The sequence below is a fragment of the Micropterus salmoides genome, unplaced genomic scaffold (genome assembly GCF_014851395.1).
Source record: "Micropterus salmoides isolate LMB-PRFRI ecotype aquatic unplaced genomic scaffold, ASM1485139v1 Ms_hic_scaffold_20, whole genome shotgun sequence".
In the NCBI taxonomy this organism is placed as follows: Eukaryota; Metazoa; Chordata; class Actinopteri; order Centrarchiformes; family Centrarchidae; genus Micropterus; species Micropterus salmoides.
In genome coordinates, this window is record NW_024041151.1 from 27889631 (window position 1) to 27909378 (window position 19748).

Below are 19748 nucleotides of genomic sequence, written 5' to 3' on the forward strand. Positions count from 1 at the left end.
CTGCGATTGTGCCGCCACCGCTGCTGGTACGAGCGAACAGGTGTGGGAGTGAGCGCCAAAACACACGACACCTCGCCGACGTCACAGACCGACCGCAGAGAGAGACGGGCTGTTTACCAGCGACGATGGGGCCCAGAACTGTGAGGTTTCACCAAAAGGAACTGAAGATGGAGGACTGAAATCATGTTCACCACAGGGGTGAGGGTGGGGGTTAGGCATTCACTTCAACTTCAGCTGATTGGAGGAGAGGAAACGAGCAGATAGAGTGACAAACAGTGAGCCTTGTCAATATAACTAATAACTCAACAAGACTAAAAGAGAGCGGTGATTTGACTTAAATGCTAACATCAGCATGCTAACATGCTCACAATGACAATGCTAGCATGATGATGTTTAGCAGGGGTATTGTTTACCATGTTCGCCATCTTTGATTAGTGTGTTAGCATGCTAACATTTGTTGATGGGCAATTAACACAAACTACAGTTGAGTCGGACTGGAATATAATTAGTTTTAATAAAATGTAGATGTCGACCTGATGATGAAAGATGAACAGATAAAAAGTAGGTGGATCATTGCAGTGATTACAGCTGATCCTGTCCAAAATCTATCCAAATGAATATATCCAAATTTCATGGCAATGCATCCAATAGACATTTATTTTAAAACCACAAATATTAACCTCATGGTGATCCTGGAAGGATTCATCCTGTTGGGACAATGAATGAACAATACATTTTTGTCTGGACCAAAGTAGTGGGCCGGCCATCCCTAAAGCTAACTAGCTGCTAGTGTGGCTAATGAAAACACCCCTCCCTCGCTAACAGTTTTCAAATGCCAAGCTTGAAATGGTCAACATGTTTTCTGTTTTTGGCTAAATTGTCACTTTACTTCACTTACAAACTAGTGAACATAATTATTTACCTTATTTACCTTTCCTGCGAGTGCAATGCATGATGGTTTCAGACCTATCTTCTCACATGTCCGATTTATGGCCAGTAATGTCCAGTGTTGCACACAACTGTTCAATCGGGCCAACAGCTTTGTAGATGAGTTTAAAGTGGGGATGTCATCTTCCTGTGCCAGTACAGGAAAATGGTAACAGAAAAATAGCCACAACAAAGTGTGGATGAGATGGGCACAGCTATAAGGGGTGCTGTAGGTCGACTTACAGAAATAACAAGTTTAAAATTTCTTCAATTGGCATGACAAACAAGCAGTAGTAACCGCTACCCAACTTCTATGTCAGCTGAAAATGACATAGATGGAAAAGACAGATCACTCGCTAGATACACCTAACATGTCAGGATGAATAATGAGGTGAAATGAAATGACAATTCAGTCTAGTAAACAGGTTAATTGCTGCATTGTCAAATATTGTAGAAAAGGTCATATGTTCATATAGACTTAATATAGATATTTTGACCCTATTTAAAGGTACAAAAAACACTTTTTAATCTTGTTGTCTGACTTCCTTAACCACTCTCCACAGTTAATGACTGGTTTATAACATACAAATCAGACAGGTAACCTGCTGCAGGTGTACAACAGATGCTGCTAAAAACACCCTTGACTCCAGCCAAAAGCAGAAAAAGACCAACAATTAAACACTGGCTGTCGACATTTAGTCAACTTATCACAAAGTGCTTCAAAACATCAAAACACAAACACTGACTGCTGGCACGGTCGTCCCAAACACTGGAGAAAAAACCCTACAAAACCCTGACTCTGACATCCATTTCTAACAGTTCAAACTCAGCTTTTAAGTATTGCTTTGGTGATTTTGCAGACATCTAGGTGTCTAAGTTCAAACTGGGCTGTACTTTAGCTGAAATGTTAGTTTTTTTTAGACATTTAGGTGGTACATAATCATTCATTTCAATAGCATTTTTAAATATATATATATATTCAAGGTTTTGGATTTTGTAGCTAGCCTACATCTTGACATATTACTTATTAAAAATACATGTACCCAAGTATCACTCAACAAATGTTGACTTCTTATTCAAATGTACAAATGTAAAGTTTCACAACATAGCATTATCAGTGTCTTAAGGCTCTTCTGAGACTATTTTAAGGTGGGTGTGGCCAACCTGCTAGGAGTAGTACATCAAAGTGTAAAACATGATACTTCCTGTTGCGGGTAGGTGGCGCTATGAATTTGAGAGAAAATTGGCACATGGATGTGTTCAGGGTGGGACTCTTGTCAAACATGTAAATTTGGTGCGGATTTAAGCATGTACACTAATGGTATAACAACTTCCTGTTTCTTGGGGAATCATCAATTTTTGATGCCACACCACAGACAATGAAAACTCTCAGATAGCACTTTTCATAGACAATGCCTTAAGATGGCAACATAAAACTTTAAAGTCAATCCGATTAATTCTCGAGGAGGAGTTAAATTACTGACCCTGTAAAACGCCAAAAATGACCATTAAATAAAAAATGGTTGACTTCTTGTTGGGTTTAGGGCATCACTCCCTGAGGCTTTTTTGTAGGTCTGGACCTGATACATCTGTCACAAAAATTTAGTACAATTCGGTAAAATGTGACCCAGGGGCTGCTTTTAAGGGGGCGCTACAGAGCCATTTTGCCACGCCCATGCGCGAAAACGACATAACACGTAAATTTCCCCTATGCTTGAATTGATGAACGTTGGTGAATTTTTGAGCAAGTTAAGGCCGCAAAAATTGGGATTCATTCGGGAAAATAATAAAGAATTCCTTGCATTTCAATAGGGTCCTTGCATGTTTCATGCTCGGGCCCTGAAAAAAATTAAAATCAAAAGACCAAACTGAATATAACCTAATCTAAACTTAACAGCTCAGCCCAGCTCAGCATCGTCTTTGGGGAAAACATATGGAGCTCCGACTCGGTAGCAAGCCGGCCCGTCGAAGCAAGCGGCACGTCAATCTCCTGAGCTTTGAAAAAAGAACACACAAATCCACACCGAGTTCTCACAGACGCTAACCTTGAAATCACTGCCATTATTAGCAGAGTCATTATTAGCATTAGAAAAGCAAATGGGGCTAATAATATTTGCCATTATGGCTAAAAACGCCTATTAATCCCTAATCCGCACCACAATTAAGAGCATGGTTGGGTGTTTTTGTGAGTCGTTCTGCATCTCCTTGCCGGGGAAACGAGACAAATTAACAGCCTCAGCAGCAGAGAGAAGGTGGGAGGGTGAGGTATTAAGCGACTGGCTCCTGCTCTGCTCTCCATCTCTATTTTGAAAGCGATCAGCCGGGGTGCTTTTGAGTGACAGGCGTAACAGAGGCAGATTTGACTGGATAGAGACAAGAGGGTGGCAGTGGGGGCGTTGCTCGCCGCGCTGAAGCACGTTATCTGTCTCGGTACAAGTGCATCAAATCAAACGGGAGAGGGGATATTATTAAAGCAACCCCCTTTTTTCTCCGCTGTGAACTGTGACTTAATAGGCTATGCCAATTAGGGGAACAAAAATCAGGCATGCCATCGGGGCTGTATCTATCCTTGCCCAAATTTCTCTGCTAATGCGTGAAGCTCGCTGGCAGAGGCAACAGTGCTGCTGTGTTTTTCTGTTTGGCTTTAGCTTTGACAAGAAAAAGAAGAGGAGGAAGAGGTGGAAGGTGGGACAAAAATAATATAAAACAGGATAAAGCTTATTGATTTTGCAATTGTCTCCCTGTTATTAAGGTTTGCTGATATTCACTTTGACCAAAGAATAATTTTCCTGTCTCATTTGGATCATTTCTAGAGACCTGAAGACATCAAACTCTCCAGGTCTCACAAGAAAAAAAGATTAGAGAAAAGCCTTTTCTTCTTTTTCCCCATCTTATTAATAATCTCGCAACACTCAGATAGAGCTGAGCACATTTCAGTATAATTGTTTATTGAAGTTCAACAAATTAACAAATTTCTGTTGTACAAATTGATGATTCTGAGCAAGCTCTAATTAAATACAAAGGAAAAATCTTTCTTTTCTACTGACACATAGAGGTGGTCAAATCTAATGCAAAGAGTGGAACACAACTGAAAACTCCCAGCATTAGTTTGATAATTTAACGTGTGACTTGATATGATGACATACATCAATATTGCAAAATATCCATATTAATATCATGATAATGAGTTCAACACAACTCTGGACTGCTTTCACTTAGTCCCACATACACCGTCCTGCTGACGTACTGTACATACTCACTAGAAATGTGCATTAATGTTTCATGATATTACTGAGCCTTACTTTTATTGAAACATGGATATAGATGTTTGTCTTTAGTAAGAACCAGTGGTCCTGGGGATGAGATACACAGACAGGAAAATCAGAAAGTACTGAGAGACTGTGACTGACTGGCCACCTGTCCAAAGTGTAGCCTGCCTCTCGTCCAATGCCAGCTGGGATTGGCTCTCAAGGATAAGTGAATATAGCTAGGGAATGAATAGAATGATGGATGTTTTAGGTTTCCTCCATTCCTTTTTTCTTCCTCTCTTGCTTCCTTTCTTCTGTCCTTTTATCCCTTCCTTTCTTTCTTCTTTCCTTTCCTCTTTGTTTTTTCTTTTCCTTTTTTTTTGTCCTTTGACTTTTCCTTTCCTTCCTTCCCTGTTTCCTTTCCCTTTTTTCTTCTTCTCTTCCTTTCTTCATCTTTCCTGTCATCAGCTCCTTCTTACTTTTCCTTACCTTTCTCCCCCCTTAACTTCCATTTTTCAACTGTCCATACTTCCATCTTACCTTTCCCTTCTTCCTCCCCTCTCTTTGTCCCTTTCTGCTGACACTTAAGGAAATATTTCCTCCATCTCTTTTTGCCAACTTTGTTCCACGGCAACGCGGATGATGTTTTGCCCTCCCAGCTCCCTTCCCATCCTCCTCTTTGGCCCCAACCACACAGACACACACACACAAACACACACGCATATGTGTCTTCAAATCTCTCAGACACACATTTTTATGCTCAACACTCATTCTCTTATATACACACATTTACAGCCTATCTTTCACACACACACACACACACACACACACAGTCCCCTTCCAACACCATTGACAGGAAGACAAACAGCGGATCTGAGAGGTTATAACAGCATTTAAAAAAAGAGGAAAAACACCAAAACCAGCCAAGACCTGAAATAGACGAGTGGCGGTGGCAGCAGTTTTGACAGGCAGAGTGAAGCCGCTCGCTGAACGGCTTCATCCAGGAGGAGATTAGAAACACACACAGAGTTTGAAGTGTGCATTATCTTTCCAGGGATGATCCCAAAATAAACAACAACAACAACGGCGAAATCTCCCAATAATTAAAACGCTTAATCCACTTCCTGGTTAGTGATGACCGTGGGCTGAGCGTGTCAGCCGGGACTTCTGGGGATTGTGCAGCGTTTAATGTTTGGACGCTTTTGTGTTTTTAAGGTGAATTTATCGCCAAAAATACGAGTACTTACGCTGAATGAGGAGAGGGCTTCAAAACCAACATTAATTCACAGCATTGTGTTATGGCTGTCATTTCAAAATTCAACCTCCAGATGAAGATAGGCTTGGAAAAGAATGTCACTGCTTATCCTCAAAAGCATCACATAAACCAAATCCTAAAACCTGTTTTATTCTTCTGCCTCTCTGTCTGACTGACATGTTATTTTTACACTTCTGTATGTCATGCTTACGTCCAGACATTTGTGTCCTTTATGTCCTAATTTTGCTGTTGATGTTGTCTTCTTGAGCCCTGTTTGGCAACCTCCGCCTATTTTCTGAAGCATTTGGGACAAACTGTGTTCTTTGAGTTGTGTTGCAAAATGCCTCTGTTAATGTAGGAGTTTAAATGTGAGGATGGAATGTAAATCACTGTGCTGTAGTGTAGCGCCGGGTATCCAACCTCAATACTTACTTATTTACCTTTTGATTTTAGACTGTATTTTATTAGGCAAAAAAAACAGGATATATCTCAAAAAACGTATTGTTTTGAAATCTGTACCAAATTAATATCAGCGCATTCAAAAACATAGTTTGTCAAAAAACTATTCTGGAGTCCCAGAGTAAGATGTATTGAAACTAGCTTGCTGACCAAAAGCTCAAATTTCTTATTTTATAGAAAGTCTTATTTTAATTTTTGTTAAGTCAAAGGTATTTATATAGCATGTTTCTTCAAATGTAAGCTCAATGTGTTTGTAGGAGATGTTTTTTTTTTGACAATTTGAGAATTTATATATAGGTCTTTCACATGTATTTTATCACAGAACAGAATGAATAATAATTTGAAAAAAGGTAGTTAGTAAAAAACTGATATGACATTTGGTTTTGTCAGTAGTCAAATTTCCATCTATATTTAGCACACATTTTAACCTAATCTTAATTTTTTTTTTATAAATGCATATTTTCCACCACTACTGTTATAATAATATTAGGAGTTGGGCAACAGTTGATGGTGCTGATTCTGCAGTTGGGTGCTATTAAACTATTGACAAGTCAACTTAATTAAAAGGTTGCGAGCCAAACATCAGGACAGAGCTGTGTATGAATATAATGTTTACAGCATTCCTCAATGTATTTTTTAACTTCTCTCAAATACAGTATAAACCAAAGACATGACTGTGAACCCGAACCTGTGTGGACCCGGTTCAGTGTTGCCGCGTCCCAGCCTCAGGCCTCGCCCCAGCCATTGGTAACCGCCGCTCTCATGGTTGTGTAGGTCTGTAGAGTTCTAATTAGCCACATTCACAAACAGCGCTGGGCTCATCAAAATGCCGAGGCCTGCAGAAAGCCACAGCAGGGGTGAGCAGAGTGTGTGTGTGTGTGTGTGTGTGTGTGTGTGTGTGTGTGTGTGTGTGTGTGTGTGTGTGTGTGTGTGTGTGTGTGTGTTGCATCTTGTACATGTGGGTGTTTAGATGTGTGTGCACAGAGTGTGATTTGTGTACAGGCATGAGTATGTGTGTGTGTGTGAGTGTGTGACACCCGTGTGTGTTCCTGTATCAAAAGAAAAACAAAATCAACAATCCCAAAATGAAGATACACATCGACGCAGCAAACCAAGGCCTAACAACCACTACATACTCTACAAAAACCAAGCCTTTTTTCCCAAAATTTGTCATCCTTGCCTGCATTTATATGCACGGCACGGGAGCAAACAACACTGCTGAAACCGCAGCACGCAAACAACGACAACCACAAACCAGAGCAGTAAACAAAGAAGACGTCTGTGCATCTCTCTGTTTTCCAGCCAACAAACAAAATGGCTTCCGAACGAAGTAAACAACATCAGCGAGAGCAACAGAAAAGACCCAGCTTTTTTACTGTGAAAGGCTTCCAGAAAAGATTTTTAAAAATAAAGTATCCCGCTGGACTGACGGAGGATGAGCATGTCTCGCGCAGACTGAGGATGTCATGAGGATGTCAACATAACATACACTAAAATGACGTAAATGCAGCACGACCAACAACCTTATATGTAATCACAGCAAAGAGGTAAAGTACAGAACTGTACATCCAACCACAGAGATAAGAGGAGCAGGAGAGTAGAGGAATGAGGTGGACAATCTGTCTTTGGAATCAAAAGACTACAACGCTTCTGATCATCTTCAGGAGTTTAACATCAGTCAACAGTGCTCCACCTCTAAAGTTTTCTCTCTTTCTGTTATCTGTCTGCATAGAACCTACTGGGGCAAGAAGCTGGTTCCTGGTCGTCCTACATATGTGCACATTCATACACATGTACATAGCCTAACTCACCAACTTGTTCACAACTCACTGACTGAGTAACTCAATGAACAACCAACTGACGCGCTCACTAAAGGGGGGCGGGTTACAAAACAGGAAGTCCAGGGGCCGGTACTATGAAGCAAGATTTGAGGTTAGAGAAGTAACTTCAGGTTTAACCCTGTGTTTTTAGTCCTATGATGGGCGTTCACTTCATACATTGTCATGGTTACTTATACTGAACAGCTAACCTGCTCCGGAGCATGTTGGACCGCCTACTGACCAATCAATTCTTGTGGAAAATGACATTGCCATCAGTAGAAGATCCCGTAGACTGTTTTATACACTGCTGTGGGTGATGCAGAGTTACTTTTAATTACCAATATCATCCTACCATAGAGATTGACTGAAGAACTAAAGTCTTGTACTTGTTGGACTTTTAAGATATGACAGTGAGCCTCCTCACCACTTAGAAATGTTTTTATATTTATTTTTTATTTGCTCCCCAGTCTGTTTCACACAGCCTGTCACAGCCATTAAAAGAACTTTAATTAATTTAATTATTAATTCAGGTTTAGTTTAATATGAATTTGTTTATTCAAACTTCAGGTTGCATTTGTTTCTTACATTATAGAACCGCCCCAACTTTTGCTATTTGGGTGCAGATAGTGTGGTGAGTTAGTAATTCTTTCCACCACTATTTAGCACTTTTTATGGCATGAATAGATTTTTCGTGTATTTCGAGTGTTAAATAAATTAATCTGATTTTTGAGTTGGAACTCTCACTTATTCAGTGCTTTTAATATTGAAAAGCCTAAAGAACAAGGCTAAAATTGGCATACACGCCAAATGAATACATCTAAGCAACACATTGAAGCTTCAGTGTGTAATATTTAGGAGGGTCTATTGACAGAAATGTAATATAATATACATAACTATGTTTCCAGAGGTGTATAAAAGACCTTACATAATGAACCATTATGTGTTTATTTCATTAGAATGAGCCATTTTTATCTACATACACGGGTCCTCTTACATGGAAGTTGCCATGTTGCGTAGCCATGTTTCTACAGTAGCCCAAAACGGACAAACTGCTCTACAGAGCGCGTTGTGTCAATATGTTGAATACGTACAAGAAGAAGAAGAAGTAGTAATAGCAGTAGCATTAGTTGTGGTAGTTGACTGGTTTGTTAGAAGAAGAGAAGAGAAATTTGGACAAATGGAGGAACACACGTATTATTTAACACAAGAGCCAAAAGAGCGTGTCGGCCACCTCTTACGTGCTTGCAAAGAGAGGCGTGAGCGTTGACTGATGGTGCATACATGTGGTGTCGGAATAATCTGAATTATTTTTCCCTCCTTAAATCTTTGAGAAATAAAGTGTATATGGGACATAAACAAGAATACAGAACAGGATCCACAAATATAAGAAGACACAAAAAAGATAAACTTTGCCAGAGATAGTCTGTTCTATTTAAAGATATTAAAAGAGGACCATATGTTGAAAGTTATCAACGCCTTTTTGTTTAATAAATTAAATTGCTCTGATAATGCTAATCCAACACATCTTTGTAGTAGATGCTGATTCCAAATTCCGATTTAGGAGCATAGGATTACCAAATCAAAATCGGAAGAACGACTTCACAGCTCGGGAAATGGGACCATCCGAGGACCACGTGAATGCCCAGTGGTCAGTTGGTTGCAATTCACAACGCTCACCACTAGATGCCACTAAAACATACACACTTAACCTTTAATTTAATGAAATACACAAATGTAATTATAGTCCGCTCTACTCAAGCCCTGATGTCGGTCCAGTGAAATTATAAGCCTGTTAACTTACATTCACACAGTCACATCTTCTGTCTTTCTGCATTTGGCAGCTGCAGCTGTGTTGCTTTTAGCCACAATTATGTGTTTAACATCTTTCTTAATATTATAGTTTGCTCTTTGTTTGTAAAATATGTCGCTCTGCTGCCAGTAGACTCGTCAATGTTTGCGATTGATCAACAGCGCTGGATTGGGATTCAATCAGCCAGAAGAGTTAACAGAAACCAAAACTACTCACAACAGTTCATACCTCTGACAGAGGTTTTACATCTCTTGAAAGTCACTGCAGCATTATTTAGCTTTCATATTGACAGGTAAACAGTACACATGCAGCATTAACATTACAAAGTTATCCACCAGGAATGTAAATTGAGCCAGGTTCAACATTTTTACCAGATGACCCTGCAGTTTTTTTGCGGGCACCCCTGCTGCATTGCTAGACTGGCCTTATTCAAATGAATGCGTTTTTTCACACAGGGATAAACTCAGTCTGAACAGGGACTAAGTGACTGACTGACTCAGTTAATCAATCAATCAATCAATCAATAACACACTGAGCAGCTACAGAGTGACAGATTATTTCACTTATGAACTCGCTCACTGGCTTCCAGGCTGACTGGATTAATAAATGAATAAATGAATGAATGGCTCAGTGTATTGGTGAAAGAAGGGCTGACACATGAAGCAACTTTACCAACTGTCTTGCTGATACAGTAACTGACTGACTGGATGGAAGCATAAATCAATGAGTGAATGAATTGGATGGTGATGGAACAGTGGATGACACACATGCCTTTGGTGTGAGACACCCGGGTACAATTCCCCAAAGTGACACATGTGACACAGTGACACAGTGTCTTGCTCCCTGAGACACTTAAACCCTAGTTGCTCCAGAGGCGTGCGACCTCTGACATGTATAGCAATCGTAATGTACTTTAAGTATTTAACATAAAAGTAGCATATGAAGAAAAATATATTATATATTATTTCATTTGATTATCATTACTTGTGTATTAATGCATAGGCAGCATTTTACTGCTGTAGTTGGTTGAAGTTATCTAATTTGAACAATTTTGTATCCACCTCAACCAATAATTATTTCTATTATGGATTAATATGCTGATTATTTTCTTGTTAACCATTTGATTCTTTGGTTAATAAAATAATTCTGAAAGCGAAATGTGAAATGCTGTCACAATAACCCAGAGCCCAAAGTGACACCTTTGCATGCTTGTTTTATACTGTTGGGTAGATTAATTTAAAACTAAGCATCATATTTTGTAGACACTATGTTTTCAATGCAGTAGTAGAAGTATGAAGTCACATAAAAAGTAAATACTCAAGTTAAAGACAAATTCCTCACAAATGTACTTAAGTACAGTCTTTGGTGTAATATCCACAAGGGACCGTGGGGACATGTCCCTCCCAATTTTCGAAATCGCGGCATTTTTGTCGCCCCCACTTTTTTTATCCAGTGAAAAGCTATGGCAGCTCCCTGGTGTCCGATATTCTAAAGTTAGGTCCTGTTCATTAGTCTACTACCCCCAGTGTATATCGCCCGGGTCACAAATTTGCTTATTCTATATTCATTTGATGGCAAACTCTGCCCAGCTGATGCGACACCAGCGCACGCCAGGATAGAAATCAACGCATGAAGCGAAATGAAGCGTCGCCGAACTGACTAACCTACTGACTGCAGAGGTAAACTTCACATGCAGACCCTCATCTCCATTACATTTCAGATTTAAAGCCAGCATGTCCCACCACTGATGAAAGCAAATGGTGCCTGTTTGACACCAACACCACCACTGTGTAGAAAAACACAGTGAACTGATCTCCTCAACACACACACACACACGCACACAAACAGAGGCAGGAAAGAAAGAGAGCAGCAAATCAGAAAAACAGGATGTATCCTTCAGGATTAAGCTTAAGCAGCTAAAAGACAAACTTGTTGCCCCAAAATAACGAAACATGAAAAATCACATCATCCCCTAATGGTCATATTTACCACCAAAACATTCCTATGTCATTTCCTACAACATAAAGCAGGAACTAATTAAATGGACTGCACTTTTATAGCACTTTTCTATCTTAACAGACAAAGTACCAAACATTTGACCTCTCATTCACACACACACACTTACAACGACAGAGCTGTCACCCAAGGTGATGCCTGTCCATCAGGGGCAACTTAGGGTTCAGTGTCTTGCCCAAAGACACTTCGACATATGGAACCAGGGATCAAACTGCTAACCCAGAGATTAGTGGACGACCTGCTCTACCTCCTAAGCCACAGCTGCCCCAAATTCACATGAGCACAGAATGTACAGGTATGTTACATGTGATCTGAACAAAAAAAAAAAAACTCTTTGGTCAAAGTCAAGCCTCCAATGTGTTAATCAGCGCTGAAACGGTCCCCAACACATGTACTATTTACTCTTTCTTAACTACATTGCCTGTCTGTTCTGGGAAATACGTCTTATTTAATAATACTGGCTTTATATTTGTCAGCTGTAGACATTTACATATTCTGTCGGAATAAAGATAGGCTTGGGGTGAGTGCCACAGACAGGGTAGGGAAGTATTAAAGTGGTCAGGTTCAGATCATTTATTTAGAGGTTCTACCAGAACATGTTTACATGGTTTCATTTTCAAAAAACACCATATTTTTTGTCATCCTGCAGCTGCAGCACCTCTTTTAACCCTGTGTTTTGAAGGCTAATTTTTTAGTGAAGCATCTCACTTCTATTTGATCTTTGTTGAGAGCTGCACATGCGCAGGACCAAGGTAAGGACTATTAGCCAATCAGAAGTAGAGTAGGCCCGGGCACTGACAAGCCATAACCAGGGCTTCGGTTCAGCTGTACATGTTCCCGAACAACCTAGACTGGAGCAAGAGTTTCAGAGTGGTGAGTTATTATTTTTTAAGAAACTGATCTTTCGTATGTAACAATTTTATGTCCATGGACTGCCTAACGTTCTGTAGGGCAGGCGGGCGTAAGAGGATGCAGCAGGTGGACGTCTTGTCACTGTGTGTGTGCTGCAGCTCAGTGTGTTTCTCCACTGCTGTTTTTGAGGGCGTGCCACACTAGCTGCGAAGTGAGCATTACGACGCGTGTTGTGACACAGATAGTTTGCGGAAGTAAAGGATGGACTACAATCCAGCTGTTTCAGGCAGTTCAGGAGCAGTGTTTTCACTTAGCAAACTTATTACATGCACAAAAAAAGATATATAACACAAAAAAGGTAAGGGAAAAAGCAAAAGAGCATAGTATGACCTTTTGAGATGAACTAGTCAGACCAGGCCACCACATTGTCTGAGCAACATGTGACGTTTTAAGCAAAATTTTAGTGCAGAAAGTTCCAACCAGCTCCACAGCAATGCCAACCAGAGTATTTAAAAAATATATGAACAAGTTTCAGTATATGAAAAAACCTTCTTGCAATTTCTCCAGTCTCAAAATAAAAAGTGATCAACACAGCAAAACAGCATAAAACCCAAAAACTGCATCTGCATGTACAGAACATGGTTAGTTAGCAACACAAGAAAATTCAAACAGCAAACGAAGCAGCAGAGAGCAGGTGTAAGAGGGATGAGAGGAGGAGGCTAAGAAAGGGAAAAGAGAAGAAGAAGTGGGGGGTGGAGAGAAGGCTGACGTACTTGAGCCGGAGAAATGTCCGCTCCCCAGGGATGTCGGCCCGTTCTTTCCACTGCTAACGGGAGGGGAAAACATCTACAAGACAAACAGAGCGCACATTACCTCCGAGAGCACTGACACTGCAGACAGCAAGACACATATCTACAAAAACGTTACTGCTACTTCACATGAAAAACTTCATTCCAAAACGCCAGGGCAACATTTGGCTGAAAAATGCTGCTGCCAGCATGTTATGCTAGGAAATGTCTTAAATGTAATGGTCATTTAATGTTGTTTATTTTGATCTTATCAGAGCTTTTTTTTGCTTTTAAAGTAGTAGACACCTTGTTTTGGAAGGAAACTCTTTGTGAATGTTTACCAAAAAAACTAAAGGTCTATCATCACTAAGGCTGGGTATCAGTCAAAATTTCTTTAATACTAACACAGATTGGAACCTTTTTTTGGTTTTGGTACCACAATTATATCTTTTTTTCTCATATCACAAGAAATATAAATATGTTTATATTTTGACAAAAATAGCCAAAGTTCTGAATGGTTTCCCAACAGTCATACATTTATTTAAAAAAAAAATCTAAATCTGATCAAAATAATAAATGTGGGACTATGTCACTGTTTTGCCAGTTGCAGATAAGTCTCAAATCTTTGCTGTCAAGTCCTAAGTCATAACCAACCAAGTCCCAAATCAAGCCTAACAAGTCCAGAATCAAGCCCAATGGCAAACTCCAAGGCAAATGGGAAGTCCCATGGGAAGACAGGTAAGTCCTCAGTCCCATGAGAAGACCTCAAGTCAGGTTCCAAGTAAAGACCTACAAGTCCCAAGTCAAGTCCAATTGGAAGAGGCAAGTCCCCAGTCAAGCCCCAGGTCAAGACAGGTACATATCAAGTCAGGTCCCAAATCAGGACTGAAAAAAATAAAGCTTTTTCTGATTAATATTTTCAAATCAAATTTCACTAGATCACATTTAACTGATAAATCAAAATTGGATTGCATGTTGACATTTGTTTTTGTTTTTTTATTGACCACAGCAGTCTTTACGTCTTCTTTGGATAATTTGAAGTATCGTCGGTTGTCTGTCTGTTGGTCTGCACTGACAAACACACCTTTCCTTCCTGCTCGCATACCCTGATTGGCTGCTGTTAGACTGATTTACAGTAACTTGTTTTTAATACTGTGATGTTTATTTTTTAAGCATGGTGAGGATATTAAGTTATTTTAAGTCAAACAGCTGGACATTAAAGTCTCTAGTCATTGGGGTTAAAGTCAAAGTGGAGTCCAAAGTCATTAGATTCATGACTCGAGTTCTCTCTTGAAACCAGCTTTCATTAATTGAGTGTTTTCAACATGATGCTATGGACCCATTTTGGTCTATGTTCATAATGTATCAAGGTTCGATGCCCAGCCCTAATGATCACACAGACTCAGAGCTGAACACAGATATGAAGAGTTTATTTTCCAAAACAATGTGGGAATGCTTTTGGGAAGCAGAAAGACATCAAATTCCTCTTTCTGCATCTATGAAAAATAAATAGCATCACTCAATTCACCTGCTCACCTTTATCACAAATATGTTTTCATTCAAAAGTGTCACTTTTGCCAAACGTTGGACGTCTTATTTTGGAATGAAACACTTCATATCTACTTCATATCTGACTTAAACATATGAGATAATCATCAGAACTAGTTACCATCTGCTCAGCACATCTACAGGAAAATCAAGCCCACGTTACGACAGAGACTGAATACTGATTCCTGTTGTCTTAACGTACAAGCTACTGTAAAGCTTCACAAGAAAATAGTTCACGTTATCAAAGTGAGACATCTGACCCTGCCGGATAACCTCTCTGGATAAACATCAGGCCTGTGTGTCTGTGTGTTTGATGGTGAAATCTCAGTGATCTTGAACACACTCTAAGCTTCACACCTTCAGATGCTAAAAGCTCTTCAGTTTTCATTTGAGGTTTAAGGTAATTATTTCTTTTAAATTGACCACAATATAAGTAAATTAAACCTTGACTAAATCAATAAAGACTTGATCTGTCTGTCATTGTTCTCAATACAGCCTGTGGGTCCTTTAAGTGTGTATGTTGGATCCTGAGATTGCTTGCGTATTCGATCTCCCCCGCGGCTGCGACACATAAAGAGAAAGCAAAGAAATGCTGATTATTCTGATTATTAGCAGGTCTATCGATATCCCAGTCGAAGCACTTTGAGCTGCTGGTGTCAGCTTGTGGGCGTGCAGAGACAGATGATCGCATAAATTAATGCGACCGGCCTGCGTTTCTAATGAGAAGAGACACATTCTAGCTGCTGCTGCCCTCCTTTGTTTGACTGTTTTTTCAAGAAATATAAATTAAGACAGGCTGATTGACATTTTTGGAAACCTGTAAAAAAAAATCTAACTTGTGAAAAATGTCTACAGTATTCCTGTGATATACCTCAGGTGCTCAAGAGCATGTCTGTGCTACTAAATAATGATTTTATAATGGTTTTTTGTACTTTTTTCCACAGTTAGAATGCTGTAATATTCTAATGTGTGAGCCATTAATGAGGAGTTTATGTTGATTTAATTGGACTTAATGATATTTTTGTCCCCTACAATATTACTATAGAGATTTTCACAGTATCTCTGGAATACACAGGCTTACTGCATGTATTGCATTAGAAAGTGTACTGTATATTTCTACCATTGCAATATTCCTATACAGGCTTGGTGTGTCTCTGTAGTTCTCAATGATGATAAAAATGTTTCTACCATAACAGTTTAGAAATAGTCCTATAATATTCTTTCTTACATGGATATAAATATGTCAGTTGTACTTAATTATGATTTTAATTATTGTATTGTAAACCTGTAAATGTCAGCGTTCCTATAATATTCCTATAATGTTGTTGCAGAGACTTGAGAGAATGATGAGTGTACGGTGATTTTGATGGACTTTTGTCAACTATCCCTCACTAATCCCTCTATGGACATAATTGAATTGTATTTAATAGTATATTTATGGTATACACAGGCCTACATAGCAAGACAGCACAGATTTTTTTTCATTATCATTATTTCATTTCATTTCATAATTATCATATATTCATTGCAGAGGCATTTTATGTGTATGTGGCTCTCAATTCTTATTGAATGTCCTTTGTTAAAAATCACACAATAACAATTAAATATTAAAATTTTTTTAAATTAAAAACTCCTCTGATATAATATTTCCATAACACTGTTACATAGTCAGTTCTGTGTGTATGCAGGCCTCAGCTGTGATTATTGCATTAACATTCCAACAGAGACTGAAAGGTGCAGTTGGATTTTATCTCCTATTTCTGCATCTCATAAAGCATCACTGTCTCTCTAGTTTCATAACAGGATTAATGTGAATCTGTTTTTTGGGGTGTTCCTGATTAGTCCCCCCTCCTCCTCTTCAGACCAAAGTTGCTCCCAGGCTGCTCCCAGAGGAGGAGAGGGGCAGAGAAAACATGGCCGAGAGCGGGGACTCTATTTCCTGTCCGTCAAGTTCATAACACAGGCTGTTCTTAAAAAAAAAATAAAAAAGAAGCACAAACTTTTAACCGGAGTCATTAGTTTGGGCTAACAGCCTCCTGCAGGGACCCTTAAACTGCGGAGTGTGTGGCACATTTCTGTCTTTCCTGCTCCCTGTCTGTCTGTCTGTCTGTCTGCCTGATCATCTGAAATATTCTGTACAACACGGGTGCAGAGTGCATGGAGCAGCTTATAAACTCACACAGACAAAACGAAACATTTTCTAAATCATCTATCATGGGTAAAGAAATCTGGCTACACATGAAGGAAAAAAAGGACTTAAAATGAGATATACTACCATGGATGTTGGGAACATTTTCAAATCGCTGTTTCGCATCTATAAGACAACAAAATTACTAATGCAGCATCACAATTCTCTGCACACACACACACACACACAAACAAACAAAAATGAAATTAGAAAACCAACAATATGCACTGACTTGTCTGCAAGTTACTCAAACACACAACTTTTGTGCAAATAGTTGAAAGACTGATTGAAGGCTAAAATATGCAGGTTATGTGCCGTGCAACTCATAGGTTAAAAATGTAAACAGTGGTTCGCTGTATGAAGCCTATAGGACGATTCTTTCTTCTACGGCTTGTACTGTCATGACACTAGCCATTATATTCATATTAACAATAAAAAGAAGATGAATTTCCTTACCGCGCTGAAATCCAGTAAGTCACTCAGCTCCTTGTCTGTTCCCAAAGCTGCCATCCGCTGTTGATGATGCATTTTAGCAAAATCGCACGGACCTAAAAACATGGAAACAAATGGAGAGATAGATAGAGAGAAGAGGATAGGTAGACAGATTGATAGATGGAGAGATAGAGGGGGGAGAGGAGAGAGAAGGACGGCTTTTTGCGCACCGCTCCGCTCCCGGATCTCTTTTCCTCCACAGCGAAATAAATCCAGTAAAACAACCTTAAAGCCTCGATCAGAAATCTAGTTTTCTTTCATCCTCAGAGCAGGGACTCGGTCCCGGGTTCCTGGTTTGGCAGCAGGAAATAAATCGCAAGAAAAAAAACTGACTGATAAAAAGGGGGGCGACAGGACGGGAGTCTTTTCGCGTGTGTTTTGGTGTGTTTTCCCCAGCCAAAGAAGTCCGACCTCTCCGCGCAAAGACGCAGTTCGTCCGCCGCGGCTGATTGTCAGGCTCACACACGATATAAATAAATAACACGCCGTGTCTCCGCTAGCTTCTCAGGGAGGAAAAAGATCACCCGAAAAAATGAGCAGTGGTGGTTTTGTGCGTGCGTTGGTGTCAGAGGAAGAGTCGCGGCAGGGTGAGCGCTGCTCCTGACCGCGCTGAGGGTCCCGTCCGCTCGGCTACGGGTGCTGAAGATCCCCGGGTACGCAGGACGGATCCCATGTGCGTCTGGCACAGCCTCGGTGTGATAAATGTGTTCGTGCGGCCACCTAGCTTACATTCTCGTCTAACACTACCGCCGAGCTGCTGCTGCTGCTGCTACAGTAGAGAGCAGAAAAATCTCCTGCAAAAATAAAAACATTTTAAAGAAAAATTGGTTTGATGGAGTGGCTGATGGTGCGGTGATTGGCTGGTTTGATTTGGATTAGGTTAATTAGAGTAATTGGGGTAGGAAAAGGTGATTTTCCCCCTCTCTGGAGTTTGGGGAACTGCAATGGTGCTTAAACCCTAGACAAAATAAAAGTTTTAAAATGTGTTTTAAAATGTTACAAATTATATATAAAATGTATTTACTTATTTCATATTTCATTTTATTGTTTTTATTAGTTTTAGGTGGGTAGTTTTTCATATAACCATTTATGCCCCTACATTCTGTGTCTATCTATTTATATAACTTTCTTTATGTATTTTATAGAGATTTTTATATAGACTAAAAACTGACTTGACTTGCATGGTAACCCCCTATGGGTCACCACTTAAACCACAACAGCACCAAAACCCACCTCACTGGAAATACTTTGCAGTAGTTGGCTTTTTTTAATTTGTGCAGCCTGCAGGTATAAAATGACTGGCCTATTTCTGCCAATTACACCCTGCATGTGCGGGTTTCTCTCAGAAAAAAGGCCAGCAAAAATACTCAGGTGCAGGTAGGACATAAAGGCTTATTTGTTGCAGTGTAAAGTGGTCCTGCCTGTTGGCCTTTCAGCTTATACAGAAAGCAGCAGAGAGAACAGATTACTCAACAGACCACTTGTTTGTGTGCACAAAATACTGCATAAGTGCTAGCATAATGTGTTGCTAATCTAAGGTGAATATAATCAAAAGTTTTTATGTATAAGTGTTGACAGGACAATCTTATTAGAGATGAAGTGGACAGTAAACACACCACAACTCTCTTTATCCATGTTTTCAAGTCAAAACACACCTGGCAAAGCAGGAAACTTTCCCCGGACACCACACTCCTGGGGTATTACTGAGTGGCCTTGTGTCAAACTGTCCTCAAAAGAGGCCCAGCAACAAATGTTTGCCAGTCTGGCCAGCCCAAGTCCATTAATTATTTGTGTACTACCAATTAATCAAATGATTCTGTCAATAGGTGTTGCTCATAGTGACAAACCCACAGAGAATTATCACCTGACTCTAAAGTTCCCATCATCTACAGAGCTTTTTAGGCATCTTTAGCTCATTGTTTTGGTTTTGCATACAGAGGCAAAGGTACTGTTTGGATCACTCTCAGCTCTCTTATCAACCTCGTTTCCAGCAGCAGCAGGCTGCTAGCAGGTAGACTATGCTACCTATCCAGCAACAAACAGTAGACAGACAAAGTAAGCAACCAGCAACTTAAGTAGGTGTAACATCTAGCAGCTTAAGAGCCAGACATTTTTTTCAGGAAATGGTGGATACCAAATCAGAGCTTAAAGCAGAGTGAATATTGGACTTTCATTCATCAGGTGGACACAAACACAACTCCAGTGGGGTTGCTCTGTGTCTGCCGGTCATGTAAATGCAAAGAAACTGTTTGCTAACACCAGCCATCACAACATTATAAGGTGATAATGTCAATGTTGTGTTTATAGCTTGTTCCAGTACCCCCAAAATCACAAAAGAACAGTGA

At 39.8% G+C, this 19748-nt stretch overlaps 1 protein-coding gene across 10 annotated transcripts in view; it reads right to left on the bottom strand.

Moving 5' to 3' along the window:
* The window catches only part of LOC119914090 (transcription factor 4-like), a 270600-nt gene extending 252417 nt beyond the window's left edge, over window positions 1-18183 (bottom strand). For 2 of the 10 annotated variants that reach the window (XM_038733092.1, XM_038733098.1), the window contains exons 1-3: window positions 17368-18181; window positions 16999-17037; window positions 13161-13233 (exon numbers count right to left, since the gene is read on the bottom strand). In XM_038733092.1, coding sequence (XP_038589020.1) covers window positions 13161-13233; window positions 16999-17037; window positions 17368-17469 — 214 coding nt within the window. In that variant the 5' untranslated portion in view covers window positions 17470-18181. Of the gene's footprint in view, window positions 1-13160; window positions 13234-16998; window positions 17078-17367 lie in introns of all 10 variants that reach the window. The other 8 variants (XM_038733095.1, XM_038733099.1, XM_038733093.1 and 5 more) reach the window with 7 other exon arrangements.
* Window positions 18184-19748: the final 1565 nt, after the last annotated feature.